Genomic DNA, 26,413 nt, shown 5'->3' with positions numbered 1-26,413 from the left:
TACATAGCTAGTTTTATTTTTAGCTCACCTTTCTAAAAGAGCCATGTTGAGCTATTCTCATCAATTGGTGTCTTACGTCTGTTTTCTGTTTTCTGTTGTCCTTGTTTTGCTATTTACTTGAAAACTATAATAGATAGAGAGAAACTGTAAAAGTAAAAATGATAAGCAAAATCAGATCTACTAATAAGTAAACATGACTGAATTACCAGTCTTATTTTTAAAGGAGTTGATGCTCTTGAATGACAATGTTTTGTTGATATTTAAGCTATATTAGATAGATAAACTGTAATAGCAAAAACGACTTACAGGACAAAATCTACAAATCAGTCTACATGGTAGAAATTGTCAGTCCCCTACTCTCAACATAGCTGAAATCGTCAGTTGACGCTGTTTTGTGTTTGTATGCAAAGACTGTAGCAGATATAGAGAAATTTATAACTAGCAAAATGTCTGTATTTGACTTTATACAGGAATTAATTGATATATTTGACTTTATACAGGAGTTAATTGATATATTTGACTTTATACAGGAGTTAATTGATATATTTGACTTTATACAGGAGTTAATTGATATATTTGACTTTATACAGGAGTTAATTGATATATTTGACTTTATACAGGAGTTAATTGATATATTTGACTTTATACAGGAGTTAATTGATATATTTGACATTTTTAGTGTTTTACCTACTATCCTTAAAACTACCGATATATTAGATAGACTGAAAATTTGAACAGCAATAATTATCAGCAACACAAGATCTTAAGTCAATATGAATGAAACCATATTAAAATGATTTTTTTCCCCCCTAAATCACAATTGTAATCTATTTTTATAAATATTTGCTTATAATCTTGATATCTATGATAAACAACAGAAACTTGGTCCAGCAAAGTTGATCAGCAAGACAGTATTTTGGCCCACACAGTTTCTATTCAATGCAGATATTCTTATTGCATTGTATCAATTTTATGCATAAACAAACAACAGGTTAAGAAATACAAGCTCGTTGGATCCTATGGTTAAATGTTTAATCTACTCTCATTCCAGATGTAATTGTCCAGAAATGATTCCTGTAGATCTTCGTACAAAACTGGCTGTAGCCATGATAAATCTAGAATTAACAGATATCAGTAAGGTAAAACGATCATCTAATCTGTGTCACCAGATTCTGGTTCTATAAATGTTTGAAATTTTCATTCAAATTAAATGCTGTAGGTTATAGGCATATTTTGCTTTGATATAAATATGCAAAATGTCAATTTCAACCCAAGAAAGATTGATGAAAACATTTTAGCTTTGCGAAATAACATATACAACTGAATTCAGATGTTACTGTTATAGACTTGAATAGTCCTCTTTTATAAGTTACATTCTGTCACATTATTAACTGTTAAATAAGGCCTCCATAGACAGTTTTAATCGACTGAACAGTTGTGCCTCCGAGAGTGTGTCAAGTTTTTATTATGATTATTTTTTGTTTACAGGATATGATAGAACCAATATTTCAGGTAGAAATAGAAGAGAATGGGGATCTTTATCTTGACATAGCTGAAGCGTATATGGATATTAAATGTTTCAAAGAAGCAAAAATTATTTTGGAGCAGCTAGTAGCTTCTACAAACTATAGTCTTGTAAGTAAATTTGCATATGAAATTTTGTGTGAATTTCATACTCTGAAATTGTTTACTCCATTTTTGAGCCGGGCAATCTGACTGTAGGTCACCACTCAGGAATTTAAGATGGGACAGGATTATGAATTAAATACATATTATTAAGTCATGGATGTGTAAATGCCTTTAAGAAATACATTTCAAATACATACACTTCCATATAGTTCCTATGAATTAAAATCAAAATTTATATCGTTTGAAAGTAAAAAGGTGTGATATGATATTTGAACATTTTTTATAAGAAATGATATTACTTATGCTTGTGGAAGTAATTGAATAAAATTGAATACAATTAGTGTATTGATAGCAAAGTGGATTTCCCACACTTTTTTCAAAATATATACAAAGGTAGAGCAGAAAATAAATTTTCCAAATGTAAGCAAGGGGAAAAATTCTATCTCAACATTTGACATTTACAAATGTTCTTGACCACTGATAATGCTTCATTTAAATGAACAAATATTTAATAGAATTAAGATCTACAAAAGTAAGAAAAATTTTAACCAAATCAATGTATATCCCTTTCAATGCTTGAAAACAGAGCTTCCAACATATGTAAAGAAACGATTTTTAGTAATAATTTTCTTGTAGGGATATGCTACTTTTTGTGATCAAGGATGACAGGCTCATGGTATCAACTGTGCATTGATTGATTTACCCTTGTCACATAATTATACCCCACAGAACTATAATGTTTTTGACCCATCCATCCGTCAGTCCTACTGTCAGTCTGTCTGTCAGTCCTGTTCTTATCATCGCACCTCCTCTGAAACCACACAACAGAATTTCCTGAAACTTTGTAGATAATTAGGACATACTATGTAAATGTGCATATCGACAGGAAATTATGATTCTATTTATTTTCTAGGAGTCATGCCCCTTTGAACTTAGAATTTTGGCCTAAATATACTACTGCAACAGTTTGTCATGAAAACTCCTCTGAAACCACACAACAGAATTTCCTGAAACTTTGTAGATAATAAGAACATACTTTGCAGATGTGCATATCGACAGGAAATTATGATTTTATTTTTATGCCCCCGCTGTAATGGAGGGGGCATTAAGTTTTACCCTGGTCAGTCCTTAGGTACGTCCCAAAGTTGGTTATCGTTCTCTAACTTTAGTTTGCCTCCACCAAATGTTATGAAACTTATACACAATGCTTATTACCACAAAACACAGATTAATCATGAATTTTGGTGGCGTCACTTTAACCGTTCTAGAGTTATGCCCCTTTACAAATGGAAAAATTGCTGGATTTTTCGTTTCCGTCCTCTAACTTAAGTTAGCCTCAACCAAATCTTATGAAACTTATTCACAATGCTTATTACCACAAAATACAGATCAAGATTGAATTTTGGTGGTGTCACTTTTACTGTTCTAAAGTTATGCCCCTTTACAAATGGAACAATTGCTGAATTTTTTCGTTTCTGTTCTCTTACTTTAGTTTGCCTCAACCAAATGTTATGAAACTTATACACAATACTTATTACCACAAAACTCAGATCAAGTACAAATTTGGGTGGTGTCACCTTTACTGTTCTTCAGTTATGTCCCTTTATAACTTTATATGATATGCAAGCGGGGGCATCAACTGTGTCCCATGGACACAATCCAGATTTATTTCCTAGGAGTTATGAACCTTTGAACTCAGAGTTTTTGCCTTAATATACTACTGCAACAGTTTGTCATCGCAACTCCTCTGAATCCACACAACAGAATTTCCTGAAACTTTGTAGATAATAAGGACATACTATGTAGATGTGCATATCGACAGGAAATTATGATTCTTTTTTTTTTCTAGGAGTCATGCCCCTTTGAACTTAGAATTTTGGCCTAAATATACTACTGCAACAGTTTGTCATCGCAACTCCTCTGAAACCACACAACAGAATTTCCTGAAACTTTGTAGATAATAAGAACATACTTTGTAGATGTGCATATCAACAGGAAATTATGATTCAATTTTTTTCTAGGAGTTATGAACCTTTGAACTCAGAATTTTGGCCTGAAGATTATCAAACATATAATTATCTAATATAACAAATGCACAGGTTATGAAAAATATAGAGTTTTGTTGTTTTAGTAGTAAAATATAAAGATATTTTTTTTTTTAGCAATCAAATAAAGAAAAAAAAAAATATAATAGAAAGAAAAAAGAGAGAAAAAAAAACTCAAAAAAAAGGTAATCAAGAAGAATTTGAAAGAAATTTACAGTTGTTTTGTTTGTTTTGGTTTTTTATTTGCACAGATGAATTATATAGTATTTTCTCATATAAGAGCCAATATAGCATATGACAATTCTATTTCTACTAATTTATGTACACAAACACATTGTAAAACATAACTGATCATTCACTGAAAAGAATGGCAAAAGCATTCCAACTCTTGTCAAAAATATCTACTCTTTTATTTTTTACAGCAATTAATTTTTCAATGCTGTATAAAGACTTTATTTAACTTTGCACTGCCAGCAGTGTTAAAGCTTTTTTAAAATATTTGCAGTTGAAAATATATTGTTTTATTTGCAAATAAATAAAATTTGCGGCATCCCCCCTAAATGATTTTGTAATATCACCAAACAGAAAATGTTTTATGGTAAATGGAATACTTATACCATTGGACAAAAACCAAGAGTCAGTTTCATCAATGAATGTTTGAACAATCTCACAATTCCAAAATAAATGTTCAATTGTTTCTGCATCTTCTTGGCAAAAAGCACAATTTGGATTGTCAGTGACATTAATTTTATTCAAAAATTTATTTGTACCTAAAATGTGCTGGTTTATTCTATATTGTAACCACTGCAGTTTGGTATTTTTTGAGACTATGAAAGGTAATTTGAAAATTAATCTCCATTCATTTTCATCTGAATTTAAAATTTGACTCCATTTCTTCTGACCTGTTGAAACTATATTATTTCTAATTAATAGTGTCTTTATTTTCCTTGAGCTTTTAAGAATTTTGGCCTTAATATACTACTGCAACAGTTTGTCATCGCAACTCCTCTGAAACCACACAACAGAATTTCATAAAACTTGTAGATAATAGAGACATAATATGTAGATGTACATATCCACATATCCACAAAAAATTATTATCAGTTGACTTTTCTAGGAGTTATGTTGGGTATGTGAGCATGCTCTCAAAGGTTCTTTAATTAAATATTTTTTTTTCAGTCACAACTGATTGTGAGGAGTATTTGCTGCAATTAAATCTTTCAAGACTTATCATGAAATTGATTACTTTCAAATGTTGATTTTATGGACTTATAGGTTTTTGTGTTTGTTTGTTGGACGATTGGTCTATTTAAAAAGGAATATTGATTTGAATAATCCAATTCATATAAAATATTTAATTTAAGACTGACAATTTTTTTTAAAGCTCCAGTAACTCTTTGATTTGAACAGATTTCACATTATTTATTTTGTATCATTTTTAGGCAGCTGTATGGTTAAAGTTTGCTGAGTGTTTGGAATATTTGAAGGATATAGATGCTGCCGTGACAGCGTTTAGTCATGTTGTAGAAATGGCACCATCACATGTTGGAGCCAGAATGTCATTGGCAATGTTACATCAACAACAAGGGAAGCATGATGAGGCACTTAAAGCTTTATCTCAAGGTTTGTAGAGACAGCTGGTATATAGTAAGGGTACTTGTTAATACTTCTACAATTTACTTTTTCAAATTGTTTTGCTAACTAAGTACAAGTCCTTTAACTTTAATAAAATGAATCTGACTAATTGAAATTAACAACTGAAGCTCTTCAAACTTTTTCACATTACAAGTGTGCATTGAAAACTTAAAGCTTTTTTTTTTAAATGAAGTGTATGTTCATCAGTAGAGTTTATATAGTTTATTTTTTGTTAAATTTATATACCTTTGAGATACAAATGATAAAGATTTTAATTACAAATTTTCCTGGCTTTAATTAACTTTCATTCTTCTTATTACTAATTTATTTCATTCAAAACATGATAGATTTAATGTAGAATTTATAAGGTTTTCTAAACTGATAATTATGATATTGTTATTTTGATTTCAGAAAACCCACCCCATCATTCATTATCCAAACAAGTAAGTTTTAAATGTGTTTGACCTTAAACAATAGCATGGAACAAAATATACAGTGGTTATATTTACATTAAAAAAAGAAGATATGATTAAGAAATTAACGCACAAAAAATTCAATTAAATATGAGGAACAACCATATATTTTAAAATACAAAAACAGATCTGCATTGGTGGTATTATCTTAGTATGCATATCTGTAAAGCAGGAGGTCTTGGGTTCACTCCCAGGCTGGGTCGAATTGGTATTAGCTGCTTCTCCACCAAGCTGAAAGTATTAATAAGTTAAAGCAAAAACTTGTTGGCTTTTAGTTAGATTGATATGTCTGGTAAAGGTGAAAAATCTTCCAGCAGACTGACAAGTTTTTGAGCTAGCAAATCTGACTCATTCTCTGCAGGGTATATTCATATCTCACTAACATTACCTCTTCATGTATTTTGCATGTAATACGCGCTGCTAGACATTTAGAAGCCTTTACTCAATGAAAGGAGCTGTTCTTATATTCTTGATTTTCCCTATAAAAAATTATCAATAGCCTATGTCATACAGTAAGATAAACACAGATCCATCATGAAATATCTGAATTTTTGGCTGTCAGACTAGAGAAACCTATGTTAAGTAAAAATCATCATATTTGATGTTACTATTTTGTTTAACCGGTTTAGTAAAATCAAGTATAAACTGCATGAAGTTTGCTTATGATAATTAGAATAAAATTGAGAATGGAAACGGAGAATGCGTCAAAGAGACAACAACCCGACCAAAGAGCAGAAAACAGCCCAAGGCCACCAATGGGTCTTCAACACAGCGAGAAAATCCCGCACCCGGAGGTGGGCTTCTGCTGGTCCCTAAACAATAATGTATACTAGTTAGTTCAGCGAAAATGGACGTCACACTAAACTCCAAAATATAAACGAACCAAAATCTAAAAAACATACAAGACTAACAAAGAAGACAAACTTCATGGCAGTCACAAAATTAATAAAAAATCTATTTTTTTTGATTATGTATGTATATGATGATTATAATTTTGGATTAAACTGCAACTAACATTGGAATGACAAAAAAAGAGTGAAGATTAAAAATGAAGGGGGTACAAATGATTTTACTTTTTCTAGTTTGTAAATTTGATGTTTTATAGGAACAGACCTTACTGCTACATAAATGTCACCTTCTGTTGTCACAAAACAAATATGATGAATTGGTTCAGTCCTGTAAACTGCTGATGTGTCACATGTTTAAAGATTTAACATCTCCATCATTCCTCAGAGGTCTGTATGAATTAACATTGAAGTTTACATGGAGGCTTAAAATATTATATAACTGATGCTTGCTACACACATTTTCACATTTTCCTTATATTCTATAATTTATTTGGTTTTTTCCTTAGAAATGCATTAAAACTTTTGAACAGAAAACCCCAAATTTCCAAATACAATTTTTAAAACATACATTCTTAAAATACACTTTTAACAAAATATTTTCAAATTCTTTTTATTTCTTGTACATTTTTCCTGCAATTAAAGATTTTATTATTTCTCTTACATTTCATATGGAAAATCAGAGACATATTTTCATTCCACAAATTCTTATAAAAAACTAAAAAAGATTCATCTCATGAGCTTATCTTTATTTATTTTTCATAATTTTTGATACATAAAGCATTCTCAATAGAAAAAGATTGCATTTATGAAAATACTGTGATTGAAATTTTTGCAGCAAACATCCTTAAGCACGAAGAACAGCAAATAAAGTTCCTAATATGTCATGTGATATTGTCTCAATAATATCTAAGCCATATTCACATATTTTTTTTCCCCAATTTATAAAAAGTATGAAAGCCCTTTAGGATATCGTTTAAGATTATAACTATCATAATACCCCCTGCAAACAAAGTTTTGGGGTGAATAGACAGGAATCACCTTGTCCGTCTGTCCGTCATGCTTCCTGTCCTGCTCATAACTTTTGTTCCATTGAACTTATGTTGAATCAAACTTGGTATGCAGATGCATCAAGGACGAGGGTGTGTCATATACCAAAGTCAGGTCATTCTGACCTAGACTTTGACCATCAGCAAGTTACTGTTTTTAAAAGTCTTTCTTCATCTGAGATTTGTTAGCCAAGTGACGTTATAAGTTCCTCTGATCACTGTCAAATTTTATTTAAGAAAAAGGCATGAATCCTATACATTTTATCTGTAGTTTCAAAGTAACTTAATTTGATGGACATGTTATGTTCATGCTAAATAAATCATACATTTATTAAAATTTCTCTAATTCTTACCCAAATTTTTACATTTCCTGACCAGTTGATTATTTATAATCAACGTGTGGTTCATTTGATCTCATTTCTTCATTGGACAAAATTCAATTATGACGTCAATTGTTCTTGCTGTACTCTGAAAATCCTATTGTGACGTCATGAATAAAGGCGACCATGCTTGTTGATGTCATATGTAAAGCACACATCTTTTTGCAGATTAGTGAAAAAGTTAGTCTGCATATCAACTAAAATTCATTTGAGAAACAGATTCCACCACGGAATCTTGTGCAATACGATATTTCTCCCCTCTCTACAATTAAATTTTGAATATTTAAAAATCTCTGCAAGTCTACCATTTCAATTTTAAAATTTAACTTTCTCTAGTGCAGAAATACTGTATCGCATTTGATGCCGTGGTAGAATCTATAAGTTCATATCATGAATAGGATATATGAATAAATGCCATGTCAGTTGGAAAACAAATTTTCATGTCTGTTTTTAATACAAAATTTATTTATTTTTATTTTCAGTTGTATTCAGTTTTAAGACCAAGAAACATAAATTAGATTATTTATCAGAACACTTGAAAGAAGGAAAAAGTAAGTTATTATTTTATCTTGCAATATCATAAATATTATGTTAATAATGTTTGCAAATTCATTTTTTTGGAAAAAATTAAAAGTTAAAACATACTGTGCAATTTGGAATTTTTTCTGTCAGATATGTTTGTCATTATATTATATTCCATTTGAATCATCAGTTTAATTACAATATTGTCTGCAATCAGTATGAATATGGCCGCATGTTTCAAGTAACATATGTGAAATTTTTCAGGTGCATTAAAGACAGAGTTATCAGTAGATGATATATGGGATGTGTTTGTGAAAGTAAGTTATGTATGATGAAATAATGATAAGAAGTTTGAAAATTTAATTACATACTATAAAATAACATTTGAAAAACATCATTTGACATTTTTGGCATTGTATATGATCGATAAGTTGACCTCTTTAAGTCTTATGAGTATATTTGTCATTGAGTTGCTGTATCATAGATGTACAGTATATTCTTACATTTCTTTTTATTCATACTTCAGAAAAGAGTGGACAAACGAGTTCAAAGGAGGGGATATACTGTTTTATCCTTATCCATCTGTTACATGAATTTTTTTGTCAAATTTTCTCTTGTTAATTACAAATAGAAGCTTGCTGAAATTTGTAATCAGGCTTCATGTATACATGCTTGACCATGTGATACATTTTTACTTTCATTGCTTATCAACTTCCCATTTACCAAATACTTAGTTGTTGTAAATCCTAATGCCAATGTGTGAAAATTTCTTCACATTTTTCTCAGAAACAATAAATAAGATCTTATACACTCCGAAATTTGGTTGAAACATTCATGTGAGCATGCTTTGCTGTGTGATGAATTTTTACATCCTTTCCTGTTCAACTTCATGTTTACAAAATACATTGTACCTATGTCAGGATATCATTAGTGAGCAGTAACTCACAGTTTAACTTGTTGTTTAACAAGATGTTATTGGGTGTTGTTTGTTTTGTTTTTTTTTATGAAAAAATATTCCTCTCCCTGCAATTTGTATATTTTAATTGGTTAAGACAAATATTGTTTTTCCAAAAACTAAAACTATTTTGGGAGATAATTATTTATCTGTTATATAAATTTTTAGGTGTTGCAAGGCATTTTGATGATATAAGTTCACTAACAGTCAGAACTACTCTCCTTACATTTTGTGTTACTTTTATGCATTAGTATATGCTATTTAAAAGACCCCGAAGAAGTAAACATTCATATCCTTATTCAACTACATGTACTAAGAAACTGGCTATATATCTTTATAGGTATATGAAACATTACATGGATTAAAACGTTATGATGATTTACTTGAATTATCAGTTTTTGCAATGAATTGTCCATACATTTTGGATGATGTTAGAAAATCTAAGGTAAGTTTTGACATTTGACAAATTGCAAGACTATGTTCCTTATCTTTTTTAGAATAAAATGGATGATCATTTACAATTACAGTTTTCTGTACAATATCAGAGTAAACAAAGATTAATAATTTTTCCAACAAACTATGTTTCCAAAGAATTATAGAATTTCAATAATCTATTATTATGTAAAAGGAAATGTTAAAAGTAAGCATAAGAATAATTGTTATGTTGAATGCAGGCATATATTGTTTGAAGTAATAAAGCGGGAAAAAGAAGCTTGAGTGTTCATATATTGAAAGCAAAGTAATTTTTACAGCTAAGTCTTTTATTGTTATATTTCAGCAAGCAGAATTCATGTGTTTCTTAGCTTGTTTGCTGACTAAAAATGGAAAATTTGCCTTCAGTTTTATAAGAGATTTGTGTTATAAGGTTTGTAAAAGCTAGTTTATTTAACTCCCAAGGTCGGAGGCCAATATTGAATTGTCAGACAATATTTCATTGTCAGCACATTAAGTACTGTGAGCTTCCTTACAGTAACTGCCATAACTCATTAATGCAGTATTATTATTCAGTATTATTTTACTTGAAGCTGTGTTTTTGTCATGTATCATATTGATATTATAGTGAAGTTCAATTTTTATACGCCCGTTTACGGGACATATTATGGTAAACCATTGTCCGTCTGTCCGTCCGTCGTCAACATGTCGGACATTAACTCAAAAACGCTTTAACCAATTTGCATAAAACTTTGGTGAATTGTTTATATCTATTGACGTGAGCTCCCTTTCGTTTTTAATAAATTTTAGATTTAACGTTTCCGAGTTATGGGGTTTTATTCATTAAAAAAAGGGGGATTTTCCAGTTTTCGGACAATAACTCGAGAATGCTTTCACCAACTTGCAAGAAATTGTGGTGAATTGTTTATATCTATTGACATGAGCTCCCTTTTGATTTTTATATTTTTTTATTTTACATTTACGAGTTACAGGGTTTTATTTATAAAAAAAAGGGGGATTTTCCAGTTTTCAGACAAAAAATCAAAAATGCTTTTCAACAGTTCTTATGAAACTTTGGTGAATTGTTTATATCTATTGATGTAAGCTTCGTTTAGAATATTATAAATTTTACATTTTACATTTCTGAGTTATGGGGTTTTATTCATTAAAAAAGGGGGGATTTTCCAGTTTTTGGACAATAACTCAAAAATGCTGTCAGAAATTCTCATGAAACTTTGGGGAATTATTTATATCTATTGATGTAAGCTCCCTTTACATTTTCATAAATTTTTAATATGACATTGAGAATTAATTGAACTTTAATTGTTTATAGTCTGACAACAGATTTACTAAGTATTGTGCAACAGCACAGTGTATTGCACAACAGCAAGAAATCTTTAATTGAATATAAATTCAATTCATATAACCAATTTCAAGATCTTTGACTACATTTATTCAGAAACCTATAATATGTTAAATATTTAATACAATCCAAATTCAGACCTGTATCAAGCTTGAATATTGTGTCCATTTTTGTCCCAACTGTTCAGGGTTGGACCTTTGCGGGCGTATCCAGCTGCGCTCAGCGAAGCAGTTTATTTAACTGATTTGTAGCTCACCTGGCCCGTCGTCATCTGTTAACTTTTACAAAAATCTTCTCCTCTGAAACTACTATACCAAATTTAACCAAACTTTGCCATGATCATTGTTGAGGTATCTAGTTTATGTAATGTGTCTGATAACCCGGCCTGCCAACTAAGATAGCCTACATGGCTAAAAATAGAACATATGGGTAAAATGCAAGTTTATAAAAATAAGGAGATGTGGTATGATTGCCAATGAGACAACTATCCACCAAAGTTCAAATGAAGTGGATGTAAGCAATTATAGGCAATTGTACGGCCTTCAACAATGAGAAAAACCCATACCGTATGGTCGGCTATAAAAGGCCCCAACATGAAAAATATGAAACAATTCAATTGAGAAAAATAACGGCCTAATTTATAACAAAACAATTTACGAAAAACAAATATGACAGACATGAACCAATGACAACCACTGAACTACAGGCTCCTGACTTGGGACAGGCACATAAAGAATATGGCTGGGTTAAACATGTTTGTGAGCACTCAACCCTACCCCTAACCTGGCACAGTGGTGTAACAGTACAACATAAGAACAAACTATAAAAATCAGTTGAAAAAGGCTTAACTCATCAGATGGATACAAATAGAAATACATCTAACAAAAACAAAGAGTGGACGTGGACGGGTACTTATACATCCACTCAACAAAAAGACACTAAGTACAGATCTGAGAGTACTCGCAGTTACTGATAGCTAGTTCAAAGCCAATAACAACTAAAAAAAAATCATGTATCTAAGACTAAAATATCAATCAGTACACATCCAACATCCAATAGATTTAGTGTAAAGACGTCATTAACAGTCGGAGAAAAACATGACCTTGTGCAATGCCAAACTATAAGTATCGACAGATTGTAGTACAGTGAAAGTAGATATGTGTAATATTTAGTATGGTTTTAATTTACTGATAACAAAATCAATATTTATACCAATAAAAACAATATTCAAAGATTTAATTACAGTGTTGAATAGGTAACCTTTTAGAATAAGTTTATTTTAAAGATTGATAAGTTTAACCGGATTATATCTAAATTAGGATGTGCTATTCCGTTTGAAATAAGTTTTATTTAAATTTAGTTTGCCTATTATTTTGAAAACTGCTATAAATAGAGAAAATCTGACAGTGTCAAAGATGTTCAGAATGTTGAGCTATTTAAGTCAAAACTGTCAGGCAACTTCTTATTGGAGTTATTGCCCTTAAAGGACAAATTTTACCATTTAAAAAAAAAGTTTGCCTATTTTCTGGAAAATTATAATAGATAGACATAAAACTTTATTAGCAAAAATGATCAGCAAGACAAAATCTACAAATGGTCAGACGACTCCTTATTAGAGTTATTGCCCTTTAATAATGATTTTTACCAATTTTTTGCATTATTGCCTAATATCTTAAAAACTATATTAGATAGATAGAATCTTGAAAAGCAAAAATGATCAGCACGAAGAGGATCTACAAATAAGTCAAACATGGCAGATATATTCAGTCGACTCCTTATTTGAGTTATTGCCCTTTAATGACAATTTTTACCAATTTTTTGCGTTTTTGCCTAATAACTTAAAAACTATGATAGATAGACAGAAACTATAGATAGCAAAAATTATCAGCAAAACAGGAATTACGAATAAGTGAATTTGACTAAAATTGTTAGTCAACTCCTTATCAGAGTAATTGTCCTTTAACGACGATTTTTACGATTTTTTCCTATTATCTTGAAAACTTATTGACAATTATAAACTTTAAATAGCACAAATGATCAGCAAGACAAGATCTACAAATAAGCTTCAGTCGACTCGTTATTGGAGTTATTGCCCTTTAATGATAATTTTTAACATTTTTTTCCTATTATCAGATAAATAGAAACTTTAAAAAGGAAAAACTATCACCAGGATGAGATCTACAAATATGTCAACATGACTGAAATTGTCAGTTAACTCTTTATAGAGTCATCCTCCTTTAATGATGATTTTACTAAAAAGTTGCCATTGTTGAAGATGCACGTGAGCGACACAGGCTCTTTAGAGCCTCTAGTTATTGTTACTTCTAATTTGTGTCTATTGTTTCACTGATTGAGATTAAATGTTGGATCTGCATACTCAAAACAACCTTGTTTAACCTTGTCACATGTTAATATACCTGTACCTAATTAGGAACCTTCATCAGTAGTTTCTTTATTTATATATTTGTGGTTTTTTTTGTGCTTGTCTATTGTTAAAGACTGTATGTTGACTCAAGAAATCCAATTTTCTTCAAATTTTGTTGATGTATAGCGCTAACCCTTTTTGTGTCCAGAAAATTGAATCATGCTCCCCAACTGGAATACATCTTAATTTATTTTTTGATACTTTTTCACATGTAATCTTAAAACTAGGTATTTTGGATGCTTCTTTTGACATGTTTGATAAATGTCAACATAATTTTTATCAGATGTTATCATTATGATCCTTATTTTATGCTCTCTCACAATAAAGTTAATTTACTTCTTTTTAGCTCACCTGGCCCGAAGGGCCAAGTGAGCTTTTCTCATCACTTGGTGTCCGTCGTCTGTTGTCGTCCGTCGCCGTCGTTAACTTTTTACATTTTGAACTCCTTAAAGAGAACCACTGAATGGAATGAAACCAAACATGGCATGAATGTTCCTTATGAGGTGCTAACCAAGTGTTGTTACTTTGTAGCCAAACAATCATCTAAGATGGCTGCCAGTGGGGGACTTCATTTAACATAGGACCCTATGGACAATACATACAAATGTCTTCTTTTAGAGAACCACTGAATGGAATGAAACCAAACATGGCATGAATGTTCCTTATGAGGTGCTGACCAAGTGTTGTTACTTTGAAGACGACCCATCATCCAAGATGGCCACAAGAGAGGGACTTAGTTTAACATAGGACTCTATGGGAAATACATACAAATTTCTTCTTTTAGAGAACCACTGAATGGAATGAAATAAAACATGGCATGAATGTTCCTTAATAGGTGCTGACCAAGTGTTGTAACTTTGTAGGCGATCAATCATCCAAGATGGCCGCCAGAGAGGGACTTAGTTTAACATAGGACCCTACCGGAAATACATACAAATGTCTTCTTTTAGAGAACCACTGAATGGAATAAAATAAAACATGGCATGAATGTTCCTTATGAGGTGCTGACCAAGTGTTGTAACTTTGTAGGCGATAAATCATCCAAGATGGCCGCCAGCAGGGGACTTCGTTTAACATAGGACCCTATGGAAAATACATACAAATGTCTTCTTTAAGAGAACCACTGAATGGAATGGAACCAAACATGGCATGAATGTTCCTAATGAGGTGCTGACCAAGTGTTGTTACTTTGTAGCCAAACAATCATCCAAGATGGCTGCCAGCGAGGAACTTAGTTTAACAAAGGACCCTATGTGAAATACATACAAAAGTCTTCTTTTGAAGAACCACTGAATGGAATGAAACAAAACATGGCATGAATGTGCCTTATGAGGTGCTGACCAAGTGTTGTTACTTTGTAGCAAATCCATCAACCAAGATGGCTGCCAACGGGGGACTTAGTTTAACAAAGGACCCTATGGGAAATATATACAAATGTCTTCTTCTAGAAAACTGCATAATGGATTGAAACCAAACGTGGTATGAATGTTTTTTTTAGTTGCTGACCAAGTGTTGTTACTTTGTAGCTGATTTGTCATTGTCCTTATAAAGTCATTTTCTACAATTTCAATGAATTTATTGGTAATTTCTGTAAACTTTACAAAAGTCTTCTGCAAACTTAGAATCAGATAGAATAAAAGCTCTGCACTTGTTTCCTTATTAGTCCCCTAACGACAAAGTTGAAGGGGACTTTAGGTTTGCACTCCGTCCGTCTGTCTGTCTGTCTGTCCATCTGTCAGTCCACCAAATCAGCTTTCCAGACTTTTTTTCTTCCTGCTTGAAGATATTCATTTGATATTTGGTTTATTGATTTATCATGACAAGTTACAGGTCAAGTTCAATTTTCACGATTTTAGCTTTTCTCTTTGTTCAGTTAAAGCCCTTGCCCTAGAATTAAATTTTTGATGAAATACTTATTAATTAGTAGATTTCTGTTCAAAGGGAAATAACTCATTTTTAAAAGATTTTTAAAAGACAAAATGACATTTTGGATTTTTTTCCTTTTCTTTGGTAAATTGTTTGAAGAATTTAGTGGTAGGTTTGTTTGTCATTCTTGAAGATATTGATTTGATAATTTGTATATAGTTTTATCATGACAAGTTACAGATCAAGTTGGAATTTTATTCTAGTCTGATAATTTTGTGCAGAGTTACGGTCTTTGGACATAGAAAATTCACTTAAATAATCAGTTTTCAACAGTTTTTTTTTGTCATGCTTGTTCTTTTAAACGTGTGTTTATTTTGTATCTTTTGTATTTTGTATTAAAATAACAAATTTATGCAATATGACACTTTTGATTGGAAAATGTCTGCCATCAATTCAAAAGTAGATGGTCAGAGTCTTTTTTTTAACATTTTACAAGTATTGCATTAGAATATATATTACAGTTATGTTTACATTACTGCGTCCATTGGGATTTGACAGTAGCAAATATCTATATTACTGGCACACAGCATGTTACCAATAAACTTCATTTACAGATAGCATCAGTTTAGTAATTTCAAAATTTTAAACCAATTAAAGTCTGTTTACTGAATTCCTCATTCACATATTCCACCCAATGACCATTTCCAGTGATTAAATCATATGTTTACAATTAGATCATTTTTTATTACATATATGTTTTAGGATCCAGATAATAATCAAGTATGGAATTTATTAAACCAGTGTTTGTTGATCAGCACAGAAAGTAGACATAATAAATTTTCTCTCAGATATCTAATACAGGTATGGTTATATTAAGGATCTGTATATTCACTCTTTCATACTCTTTCGTGATTTCCAGGTTTAAAGTCATGAAAAAAATGTATCTTAAACTAAACTACACAGAATTTTTAAGTGTTGTATAAGAGCACATGCTTCACAGATATGGTTGAAGAATCGCATGCTATCATTTTTTTTCAAACCCTGTGAATGATCCTAAAAACTTAATTCAGTTTCCTAATTCTTTGAAAATTACAATAATTCTTAAAAAAGATGTCTGAACCATTGGCTAGAATAATCAATTACATTTTATTTTTTCTGTAGAATCCAGACCATATACCAGTAGCTTTGTTGAACGGTCACAATGCCTCAATATCTGGAACATATATGTATGCTTTAGGTGAGTACTATATTGCAAATACTCTTTTTAGCCCAAATGTGATAAAAGTAAAACTCAGCTTGTAATATGATGATTGTCATCCAGGCATACAGGTTTCAGCATTTGGTTTCCAAAAAAAAAATCTGTTTAGCAATAAACAATATCTCTACCTGACTTTGTTTGATAATCCCCAATGGGATAAAGATGACCTCTATTGATTTTGAGGTCATTAGGTCAACGGATAAGTTCTTATATGCAAGTAATAGATTGAAATTAGGACTAAACTTTTGTTTATGTCAAACCTTCAACAAACTTATTTGAGAACACCTTTGGAAAGAACAAGACTTTTTGATTTTTTGGTCTGTGACAAGGTCAAAGTTAATGACAATGCTTGTAAAAGACAGAAATTTTGGGAAAAGTTTTGTTCCCAAATAATCTTTAGAGCTTTAAATAAGTAAAAACAATAGGTTAACTATTTTTGGTGTATCGAATGATTGTTACGTGTACATATCTGTCTGGCAAAATTAATCTGACAATGACCTCATTTTAGGCTTCATTAATTGTTTGACTGCCATGTATGGAATGATTGTGAGGTGTACATGCCCGTCAAGCAGGGTTCATTTGACTTTGATCTCATTTACATGGATCACTGATAATTTGAACTTAAGTAATTTACATAAATTTAAACATGATCATTTAAACAGGCTAGAGGTTTAAAGGGGTGCAGGAAATTTTAGCAAAAAATTTTAAAACTACTAGAGGACTTTTTAGCTCAGACCATTTAGATCTGAATTAATTTGTATTTTCGATAGCCCATTTTAGCAAAAACTGAATTGGGTGAATAAAACTCACCATACTAAAACCATGAACAGTATGCTGGGTTAATGTTTAAGTTGTTTGCATTTACACTTTGGTCAATCATGTGATGGCTAACGTCACCCAGCCATTTTCGCTTTCTGGTTACTATCATCAAATTACAAACAACAACATATATCAAAAAGTATCTATGAATCTGCTCTTCAATCTATGCAAGATGAAGAGAAGGAACAGTTCCTATCACAATTTGATGAATAATCTTGTACAGGGGATAATTCAAGAGCCAATCACATTCATTGGTAAATACTATAAATTGACAAACATTTGAGTTAATTTTTTAGACTTGTATAGTGCGGTATCTTTATGGAAATGATATTTTTATTTGTGCTGCCTTGATACTATTAAAATATGAATAAATTACTTTCGCTAAAATGAGCATTGATATTTCACTTTTCACTAAAATAGGTAAAAAATTTGGTGCTAAAATGGGCTATACTTTAGCGCTAAAACATCTAATTTTTTTCACAAATGTCCTCCACCAATTTCAACATTGTGTCAATTATTTTTTATTATTCTGGATGTCAGTTAATGATTTTTGATATTATGGCTACAAGGATGAATATTATATGTACCAAGGCCATGGCAGAGGTCAAGATTATTATTTACCTTGAGTAGATAAACCTTGTATCCTATGAATGAAAAGTCATTATTTGCTTTATATGACTCATGTTTTCTGTTCTTCTTATACACATGAGTAGCTTGATTAATACTATAATATATTTTTTCAATCTATTTCGTAAGGTGAATATGTAGCAGTAATGAGAGCCTGGCCAGACAATCCCTTGGTTAGTCTATGTATAGGGATAACATTCATCCATCTTGCTGGACAAAAGTTCTCTGCTAAAAAGCACTTCCTTTTGACACAGGTTAGAACCTCATTTATTGAAAAATGATTTCATCACTTTATATATGACACAATAATTTCAATGCATTTTTCAAATGAATATTTTTTGATCTGCATTTATACAACATTTATGGAAAATGGTGACTGTTAAACCATCTATAACCTATTCCGCCTTTATTTATATGAGTTTTCTAAGGTTACTTAGGAATCAGGGTTAGGGCTTTATAATCATTTAACAAATAGGAAAAAGTAAGACTTTTAGATTTCTGACACTAACAGGGAAAGGTCATAACCATGATAAATTAGTTCCGAAAAAAATTTCCCTTCTATAAGATTACTTTGTTCAAATTAAAATGTTATGGTCTGGTAATTTGAAAATAAGTTCATAAAGAATTGAATTCTCTGGTTTTCACATAACTGATTGTTATGCCCCTCCTATGATAGTAAGAGGAGCATTATGCTTTCTGGTCTCTGGTTGCATCTGTCCATTAATCGGTGCTGTATCAGGTTAAAATTTGAATTTAACTGAGTTACTGTAAATCCAGAAATTATTGCGTGCATTTATTATTGCCATTTGAACATGAAAAACCGAAATGTGAGAATAACTATTGCAAATACAGGAAAAGCTGCATACAAATAAATGTGTCAGATTTCAGAATGTGTGTTCTTATTACCTGTATTGAGATACTCACTCAGTCTCATAAATCACAAAATAAAAACCGTAACAATAATTTCTGAATTTACAGTAGTTTATGACATGAAGTTATGGTCACACCAAATTGAAATTAGTAAACATGTTTATCATAATGTGAAATTTTATTAAAAATAAATGCCAAATAAGGGTTCGATCCTGATTTTGAAGTTCACTGAATATGATAATGTGATTGTGTGCGTGAGTACTGGTGTCCTGTAGACACCATGTTTTCAAGGAGGGGCCTTGGTGGCCAAGTGGTCTAAGTAGTCCAACTACTGTATCACTAGCCTGTCAACACTGTGGTTGTGAGTTCCAATCATGTACATCTCCTTTTTAGCTCGCTTGCCGTCTGTTGTCAACTGCTGTCATTATTAACTTTTACAAAAATCTTTTTCTCTGAAAATACTGGGCCAAATTTAAGCAAACTTGGCCACAATCATTATTGGGATATCTAGTTTAAAAAATGTGTCTGATGACACTGCCTGCCAACCAACATAGCTTACAAGGCTTAAAATAGAAAATAAGGGTAAATAAAATACAAGTTTTAATTGTTATCTTGAAAACCGCTATAAATAGAGAAAATCTGACAAGAGCCAAAATGTCATAATTTTGAGATCAACCAATTGTCCATTTTATTCAAAACTGTCAGATGACTTTATTGGAGTTATTGTCCTTTTAAGAAGAATTTTGCCAATTCATTTGTGCCTATTACTTGGAAAAGTTTAATAAATAGAGATAAACTATAAATAGCAAAAACGATCAGCAAGACAAGATCTACAAATAAGTCAGCATTACCAAAATTGTCCCATGACTCCTTATTTGAGTTATTGCATTGTAGTAAGATTTTTACCCATTTTAAGTGTTTTTGCTTATTAGGGCCCCGCCAAATGGTGGGTCGCCCTATAGTGATCAGTGTATTAACCAACACCAGAGGGTGTGTCATAATGTTTGTACAACTTCCTAGGTCAAAGGTCAAGGTCAAAAACTTTGGTTTCAGTTGACAACCCCATGTCCTATGGTAAAGATCGTGTCCGCTCTATATCTCGAGAACTTTATGATTTCAAAGTTTATACTTGACATGTATATTAACCAACACCAGAGGGTGTGTCCTAATGTATGTACAACTTCCTAAGTCAAAGGTCAAGGTCAAAAACTTTGGTTTCAGTTGAAAACCCCATGTCCTATGGTAAAGATAGTGTCCGCTCTATATCTTGAGAACCGTTATGATTTCAAAGTTTATACTTTACATGTATATTACAGCTCTTCTATAAAAGCATGCAAATCAAACCTTTGATCAACTTGCTTGCTATGTTTGCTTGGATGTTTGCAAACAATAGGTAGGCGGAGTTTCAGTCTGTTTTATATATACTGTGATTTGATTGGACAATAAAAATTGACATGCAATGAAGTTAATGTTTATTGTCCAATCAAATTCCATTATATAGTAAACAGACTGAAACAGACTACCTACCTTTTGTTTACAAACATCCAAACAAACATAGCAAGCAAGTTGATCAAAGGTTTGCTTTGCATGCTTTTATAGAAGAGCTGTAACCAACACCAGAGGATGTGTCATAATGTATGTACAACTTGTCAAAAACTTTGGTTTTCAGTTGACAACCCCATGTCCTATGGTAAAGATCGTCTTTTCTCTATATCTAGAGAACCATTATGATTTCAAAGCTTATACTTGACATGTATATTAACCAACACCAGAGGGTGTGTCATAATGTAGGTCAAAGGTCAAGATCAAAAACTTTGGTTTCAGATGACAACCCCATGTCCTATGGTAAAGATACAAATTTTTTAGCAACATGTTATTCACAGTGGGGCCCACAGAGATGGCTCCCATCTCAATGATGTCTAGTTATCTTGAAAACTATAATTGATAGATAGACACTTTAAAAAGCAAAAATGATCAGCAAGACGAGATCTACCAGTGAGTCAAATTTTGCTGAAATCTTTTGTAGACTCTTTATAGAAGTGATTGCCCACAAAGTAGTGATTTTTTTTATTTATTTGTTTTGAACAGTCATGAATTCTATTTAAGTCCACTATGTTGGAGAGAGTCCATTGTTCAAGATGCACATAGACCTAGGTGAGCAACATAGGCTCTTTAGAGCCTCTAGCCTCTAGTTATGTTTTCACTTATCATTGTCGAGCCTTCGACTTTAGTCGAAAAAGCGAGACATAGCGATCCTACATTCCGTCAGCATCGTCGGCGGCGATAATAACTTTCTTAAACTATCCTGGGTTTGTACCAAACTTGGACAGAAGCTTGTTTATGATCATAAGATAGTATCCAGAAGTAAATTTTGTAAAAAAATAAATCCATTTTTTCCCTATTTTACTTTTAAATGGACTTAGATTTTCTGCCAGGAAACAACACATTCACTCTGTGGTTAAAGTTTTTAAAATTTTAATAACTTTCTTAAACTATCCTGGATTTGTACCAAACTTGGACAGAAGCTTGTTTATGATCAAAAGCTAGTATCTAGAAGGAAATTTTGTAAAAAAATAAATCCATTTTTTCCGTATTTTACTTTTAAATGGACTTAGATTTTCTGCCAGGAAACAACACATTCACTCTGTGGTTAAAGTTTTTAAAATTTTAATAACTTTCTTATACTATTTTGGATTTGTACCAAACTTGGACAGAAGCTTGTTTATGATCAAATGCTAATATCTAGAAGGAAATTTTGTTTTCTTCCAGTTAACATTACATTCATTCTGCAGTTAAAGTTATTAAACATTTATTAGATTCATAAACTATCCTGGATTTTTACCAAACTTGGACAGAAGCTTCTTACAATCAAAAGATAGTATCAAGAGGAATATTTTTATTGATTTACTTCCTCATTTTTGTTGAGCCTGCGATAAATAGTAAAAGTAGGCGAGACACTGGGTTCCGCGGAACCCTTACGAATTTTTTTATTTGACATGATGCTTCCGTATTGTGAAAGTTAAGTTATTTTATCATTTGTAGGGTCTGGCATTTCTGAATCATTATTTGGAATTGAGGGGTGAAACTCAGGAGCCATATTACAATATTGGTAGAGCTTTACACATGTTAGGTAAGTTACTTTAATTATGTAAAAGTTATAATTGTATCTCATGCTATAAAATGTGTGCTAGTAGAGACTAGTATTTCTCCTCTAGCATCAGTTTCATCATCTATTTTAAGTTAAAGATTAATATTTGATATGGTGTTGCATGAGGATCAGTTTATCTCATTTACATGTCATTTGTTTTACCCCTACCAATTAAATGAAGGATTACTGTCGGATTTTTAGACATAACTTAGCCAGATTGATACTGGAAGTGTTTATTTAAAAATTTGTAATTCAGTAGTGGCTACTGACCACGTCCAAAAATTTGGTTTAAGGTAATTTACCATGAGGTTATCGTCACATAAGCTTGAAACTTTTTAGATGTATGCCAAATAAGGCGATTAGGCCCAGATTTTGCAGTTCATTTATTGTCTGAAAGGCATGGTGTCTTATTGACACATTTTCTTGTTGAAATCTCTTTTCAAAATTGAACTTGGATGTCATTGTCTTTGGATGCTTCTGTTTCAAATTTTGTTACATGTCAGAGTAGATCATAGAACAGGCCTCTGTGGCTGAGTGGTCTAAGTAATTCAACTAGCCTGTCAACACTGAGGTTATGAGTTCCAACTCCGCAGGTGGCAGGTGCGTTCGACTCCAATGATATGATTGTCAGTTTTCATGCCGACGGTATTGGTTATCTCCAGGCACTCCATCTTCTTCTTCCAATAAAAACTGACCGCCATGAAATAGTAAATAGTTCTAAAAGTTGGGTTTAACTCCAATCAATCAATTGAGAACTGTAGAAAGTCTTAATGATAAATTAAAATGAGATTATCCTAAACCCATTCCCTTTCAAAGTTTAATTTCAATGAGATAGGCCTCAACCTATTTATTCCCTTTCAAAACTATGCTGTTTTGACAGTTTTCTCAAAAAATGGTTATATAGATATAATCTTTTGTTGGTGATACAGGCTTCATAAAGCTTTTAGTATTCCAATTTTGTGCATTTAGATTTGTATTATGGATTTTTTATTCTGGACAAACAACTTCTTTTAGGATATCCAAATAACTAGTGTATCATAAATCAAATTCTTTTTTGCTATAAACAGTGTCAAAACTATTAAAAAATAAAGATAAGTCTGTGATCTTGTTTTCAAGATATAAATATTTAAAAAAACTTAAAATTTGGGTCGGAAAATGTTTTCTAAGGATTTTTGGGCAGAAATAAATAAACTGGTTGAACATTAATTGTAGATAAACAAAAATTGTAATTAATCTGAAGTGTATTTGAGATACATTGTTTTTTTTTTACAAAATATTGACAATAATATTAGTTAATTGGCAATTTTTGAAATGCAGATCAAAAGATTAAATCTAAAGAATAAACAAAATATCAAGGAAAAGTTCAAAATTTGAGGTGTGAAAATCCTCAAGAGAAATTTTCAACATTTTTACCATTGAAATTGAGAGATTGGTCTTCAGATAGAAATTGTGGGAATACTTCTTCCAATATCAAAAGTGGATGCTTGTGCAAAGGGTAAGGTCACATCATGAAATAAGAGAATAAATTTATTTTTGGCCAGAGATTTTTATAAGACCGCTAAATTTTTGCGGTCGTATAATGTTATGAAGTTGTTAGCATCGACGTCGTCATGGTCGTTTTCGGAAGACATTTGGTTTCCAGACAATAACTTGAGCATAAGTATATGGATCTCTATAAAAATTGTACCACAAGGTTCCATACCACAAAAGGAAGGTTAGGTTTGACTTTGGGGGTAATTGTCCTGTTTAGGAATTAGGGGCCAAAAACAAGTATTTTTCTTGTATCAGGACAATAACTTGAGCATAAGTATATGGATCTCTATGAAATTGTACCACAAGGTTCCATACCTCAAAAGGATGGTTGGTATTGATTTTGGGGGTTATGGCCCAAACTGTTTAGGAATAAGGGGCCAACAAACTAGGATTTTTTGGTTTCCTGTTAATAAGTTGAGTATAGCAAGGTTCCATACCATAAAAGGAAGGTTGGGATTGATTTTGGGGGTTATGGCCTTAAGGTGTAATACCACCAAATCATAGTACGGCACATCCGGTTGCATAAGAAAAAGGGTCGAAAAAAAAATTTTCCCTTGAATTTGACAGTTGTAGGAAATTAATCCTACATTTCATTGCAGTAAAACATTTCTGAGTCATAAACATATATCTTGGGTGTTTCAAAGCACCCTTATTTTTTTATTTGGTGTTTCTATAGAATATTTTGGAAACTTGTGGTTACATGGTTACTAAAGCTTGTAGACAGGAAAATCAACTGCTTTGCCGAGCGCAGCTGGATACCACCGCAGAGGTCCAACCTTGAACAGTTGGGGCAAAAATGGACACAATATTCAAGCTTGATACAGGTCTGAATTTGGATTGTAATTACATATTTGACACATTATAGGTTTCTGACACAGAATAAATGTAGTCAAAGAACTTGAAATTGGTTGTATGATTTGAATTTATATTCAATTGAAGAGTTCTTGCTGTTGTGCAATACACTGTGCTGTTGCGCAATACTTAGTAAATCTGTTTTCAGACTATATACATACGAATTAGCAAAATAAATTGTAACCCCTAATTTTTTTCTTTAGAAAATTGTCAATTTCTTAAATCTTGAGGGAAAAAAAATTGACTCCCCCCCCCCCCCCCCCCCCAAAAAAAAATTACCCCCAAAATGAATCCCAACCTTCTACTTGTGGGGTACAATTTCAGAGCAATCAAAATACTTATACTCAAGTTATTGTCCTGAAACTAGAAAAATGCTTGTTTTGGCCCCTTTTTGACCCCTAATTCCTAAACGGTTGGGACCATCACCCCCAAAAACAATCCCAACCTTCCTTTTGTGGTATTGAACATTTTGGCAAAATTTCATAGAGATCCATACACTTAAACTAAAGTTATTGTCTGGAATCCAAATGTATGATTTGAATTTATATTCAATTGAAGATTTCTTGCTGTTGTGCAATATACTGTGCTGTTGTACAATACTTAGTAAATCTGTTTTCAGACTATATATATACAAAAAAATAGTATTTGAAGAGAATTTTCTTTTGAGGTAAAAAAAAATTGCCCCCTCCCCCCAAAAAAATATTGTTTTACCCCCCCCCCCTTTTCCAAAAAAATTAATTTGAAAAAATTTTCTTTTTGTAAAATGTGGTACAAATTAAGAGACATCCATACACTTAAACAAAAGTTATTGTCTGAAAACTAGAAAAATGCTTGTTTTAGACCCTTTTTGGCCCCTAATTCCTGAACAGTTTGGGCAATTACTCCCAAATTGAATCCCAACCTTCTACTTGTGGTATTGAACCTTGTGGTACAATTTCAGAGCAATCAAAATACTTATACACAAGTTATTGTCCTGAAACTAGAAAAATGCTTGTTTTGGCATATAAATTTTGGCCCCTAATTCATAAACGGTTGGGACCATCACCCCCAAAAAACAATCCCAACCTTCCTTTTGTGGTATTGAACCTTTTGGTTAAATTTCACAGAGATCCATACACTTAAACTTAAGTTATTGTCTGGAAACCAAATGTCTTCGGACTACGACGACGTGATACCAATATTTGACTGCAAAAATTGTTTGCGGTCATTTAAAAAGGGATGAAAATTTGATTGGTTAACTTCCAGTGATGGTTATTTTCTTATATGCAATGAAATGTTATGTGAAATTTTGTCTATAGTACTGGAAACAGTTAAAATTTACTCATGCCAAGTATTTCTTTATTTGAAACAAAGATAAATTCTGCACAATTTTTTGAAAAGTACAAATTTAACAAAGACTAATAGGAGAAAATCAATGGTGGTATTACACCTTAACCGTTTAGGAAAAAGGGGCCAAAAACAATACTTTTTTAATACTTTGTGTACATTGCTTATTTTTTGACCAATTTCCATGGGGTTTAATCAAAGTTTTGAATTCTTGGGGTTCTTTAATATTTTGAAAAACAGCAAGTTTTATAGATTTTTTAAAGACATTTTATTAGTGATGAGTGAGTTTTTTTTTCATTTTTTTTTGTAAATTTTTTTTGAAGAACTTCGTTGTAGGTTTGTTTGTTATTCTGTATAAATT

General features: G+C 31.6%; 1 protein-coding gene across 2 annotated transcripts in view; it reads left to right on the top strand.

Annotated features, from left to right (window-relative positions):
* LOC127711830 (general transcription factor 3C polypeptide 3-like) overlaps positions 1 to 26,413 on the top strand; it is an 89,245-nt gene that overhangs the window by 37,889 nt on the left and 24,943 nt on the right. For both annotated transcript variants that reach the window (XM_052217986.1, XM_052217995.1), the window contains exons 13-25: positions 1,052 to 1,139; positions 1,489 to 1,635; positions 5,117 to 5,297; positions 5,721 to 5,752; positions 6,888 to 7,017; positions 8,539 to 8,607; positions 8,843 to 8,895; positions 9,874 to 9,978; positions 10,312 to 10,398; positions 16,382 to 16,480; positions 16,781 to 16,856; positions 18,453 to 18,577; positions 22,236 to 22,323. In XM_052217986.1, coding sequence (XP_052073946.1) covers positions 1,052 to 1,139; positions 1,489 to 1,635; positions 5,117 to 5,297; positions 5,721 to 5,752; positions 6,888 to 7,017; positions 8,539 to 8,607; positions 8,843 to 8,895; positions 9,874 to 9,978; positions 10,312 to 10,398; positions 16,382 to 16,480; positions 16,781 to 16,856; positions 18,453 to 18,577; positions 22,236 to 22,323 — 1,280 coding nt within the window. The remainder of the gene's footprint in view (positions 1 to 1,051; positions 1,140 to 1,488; positions 1,636 to 5,116; positions 5,298 to 5,720; positions 5,753 to 6,887; positions 7,018 to 8,538; positions 8,608 to 8,842; positions 8,896 to 9,873; positions 9,979 to 10,311; positions 10,399 to 16,381; positions 16,481 to 16,780; positions 16,857 to 18,452; positions 18,578 to 22,235; positions 22,324 to 26,413) is intronic.

This window comes from Mytilus californianus, unplaced genomic scaffold, assembly GCF_021869535.1.
Source record: "Mytilus californianus isolate M0D057914Y unplaced genomic scaffold, xbMytCali1.0.p SCAF_1, whole genome shotgun sequence".
NCBI classification, from domain to species: domain Eukaryota; kingdom Metazoa; phylum Mollusca; class Bivalvia; order Mytilida; family Mytilidae; genus Mytilus; species Mytilus californianus.
Note: the sequence above shows the minus strand (reverse complement) of the source record. Positions and strands in the feature narration are given on the sequence as shown.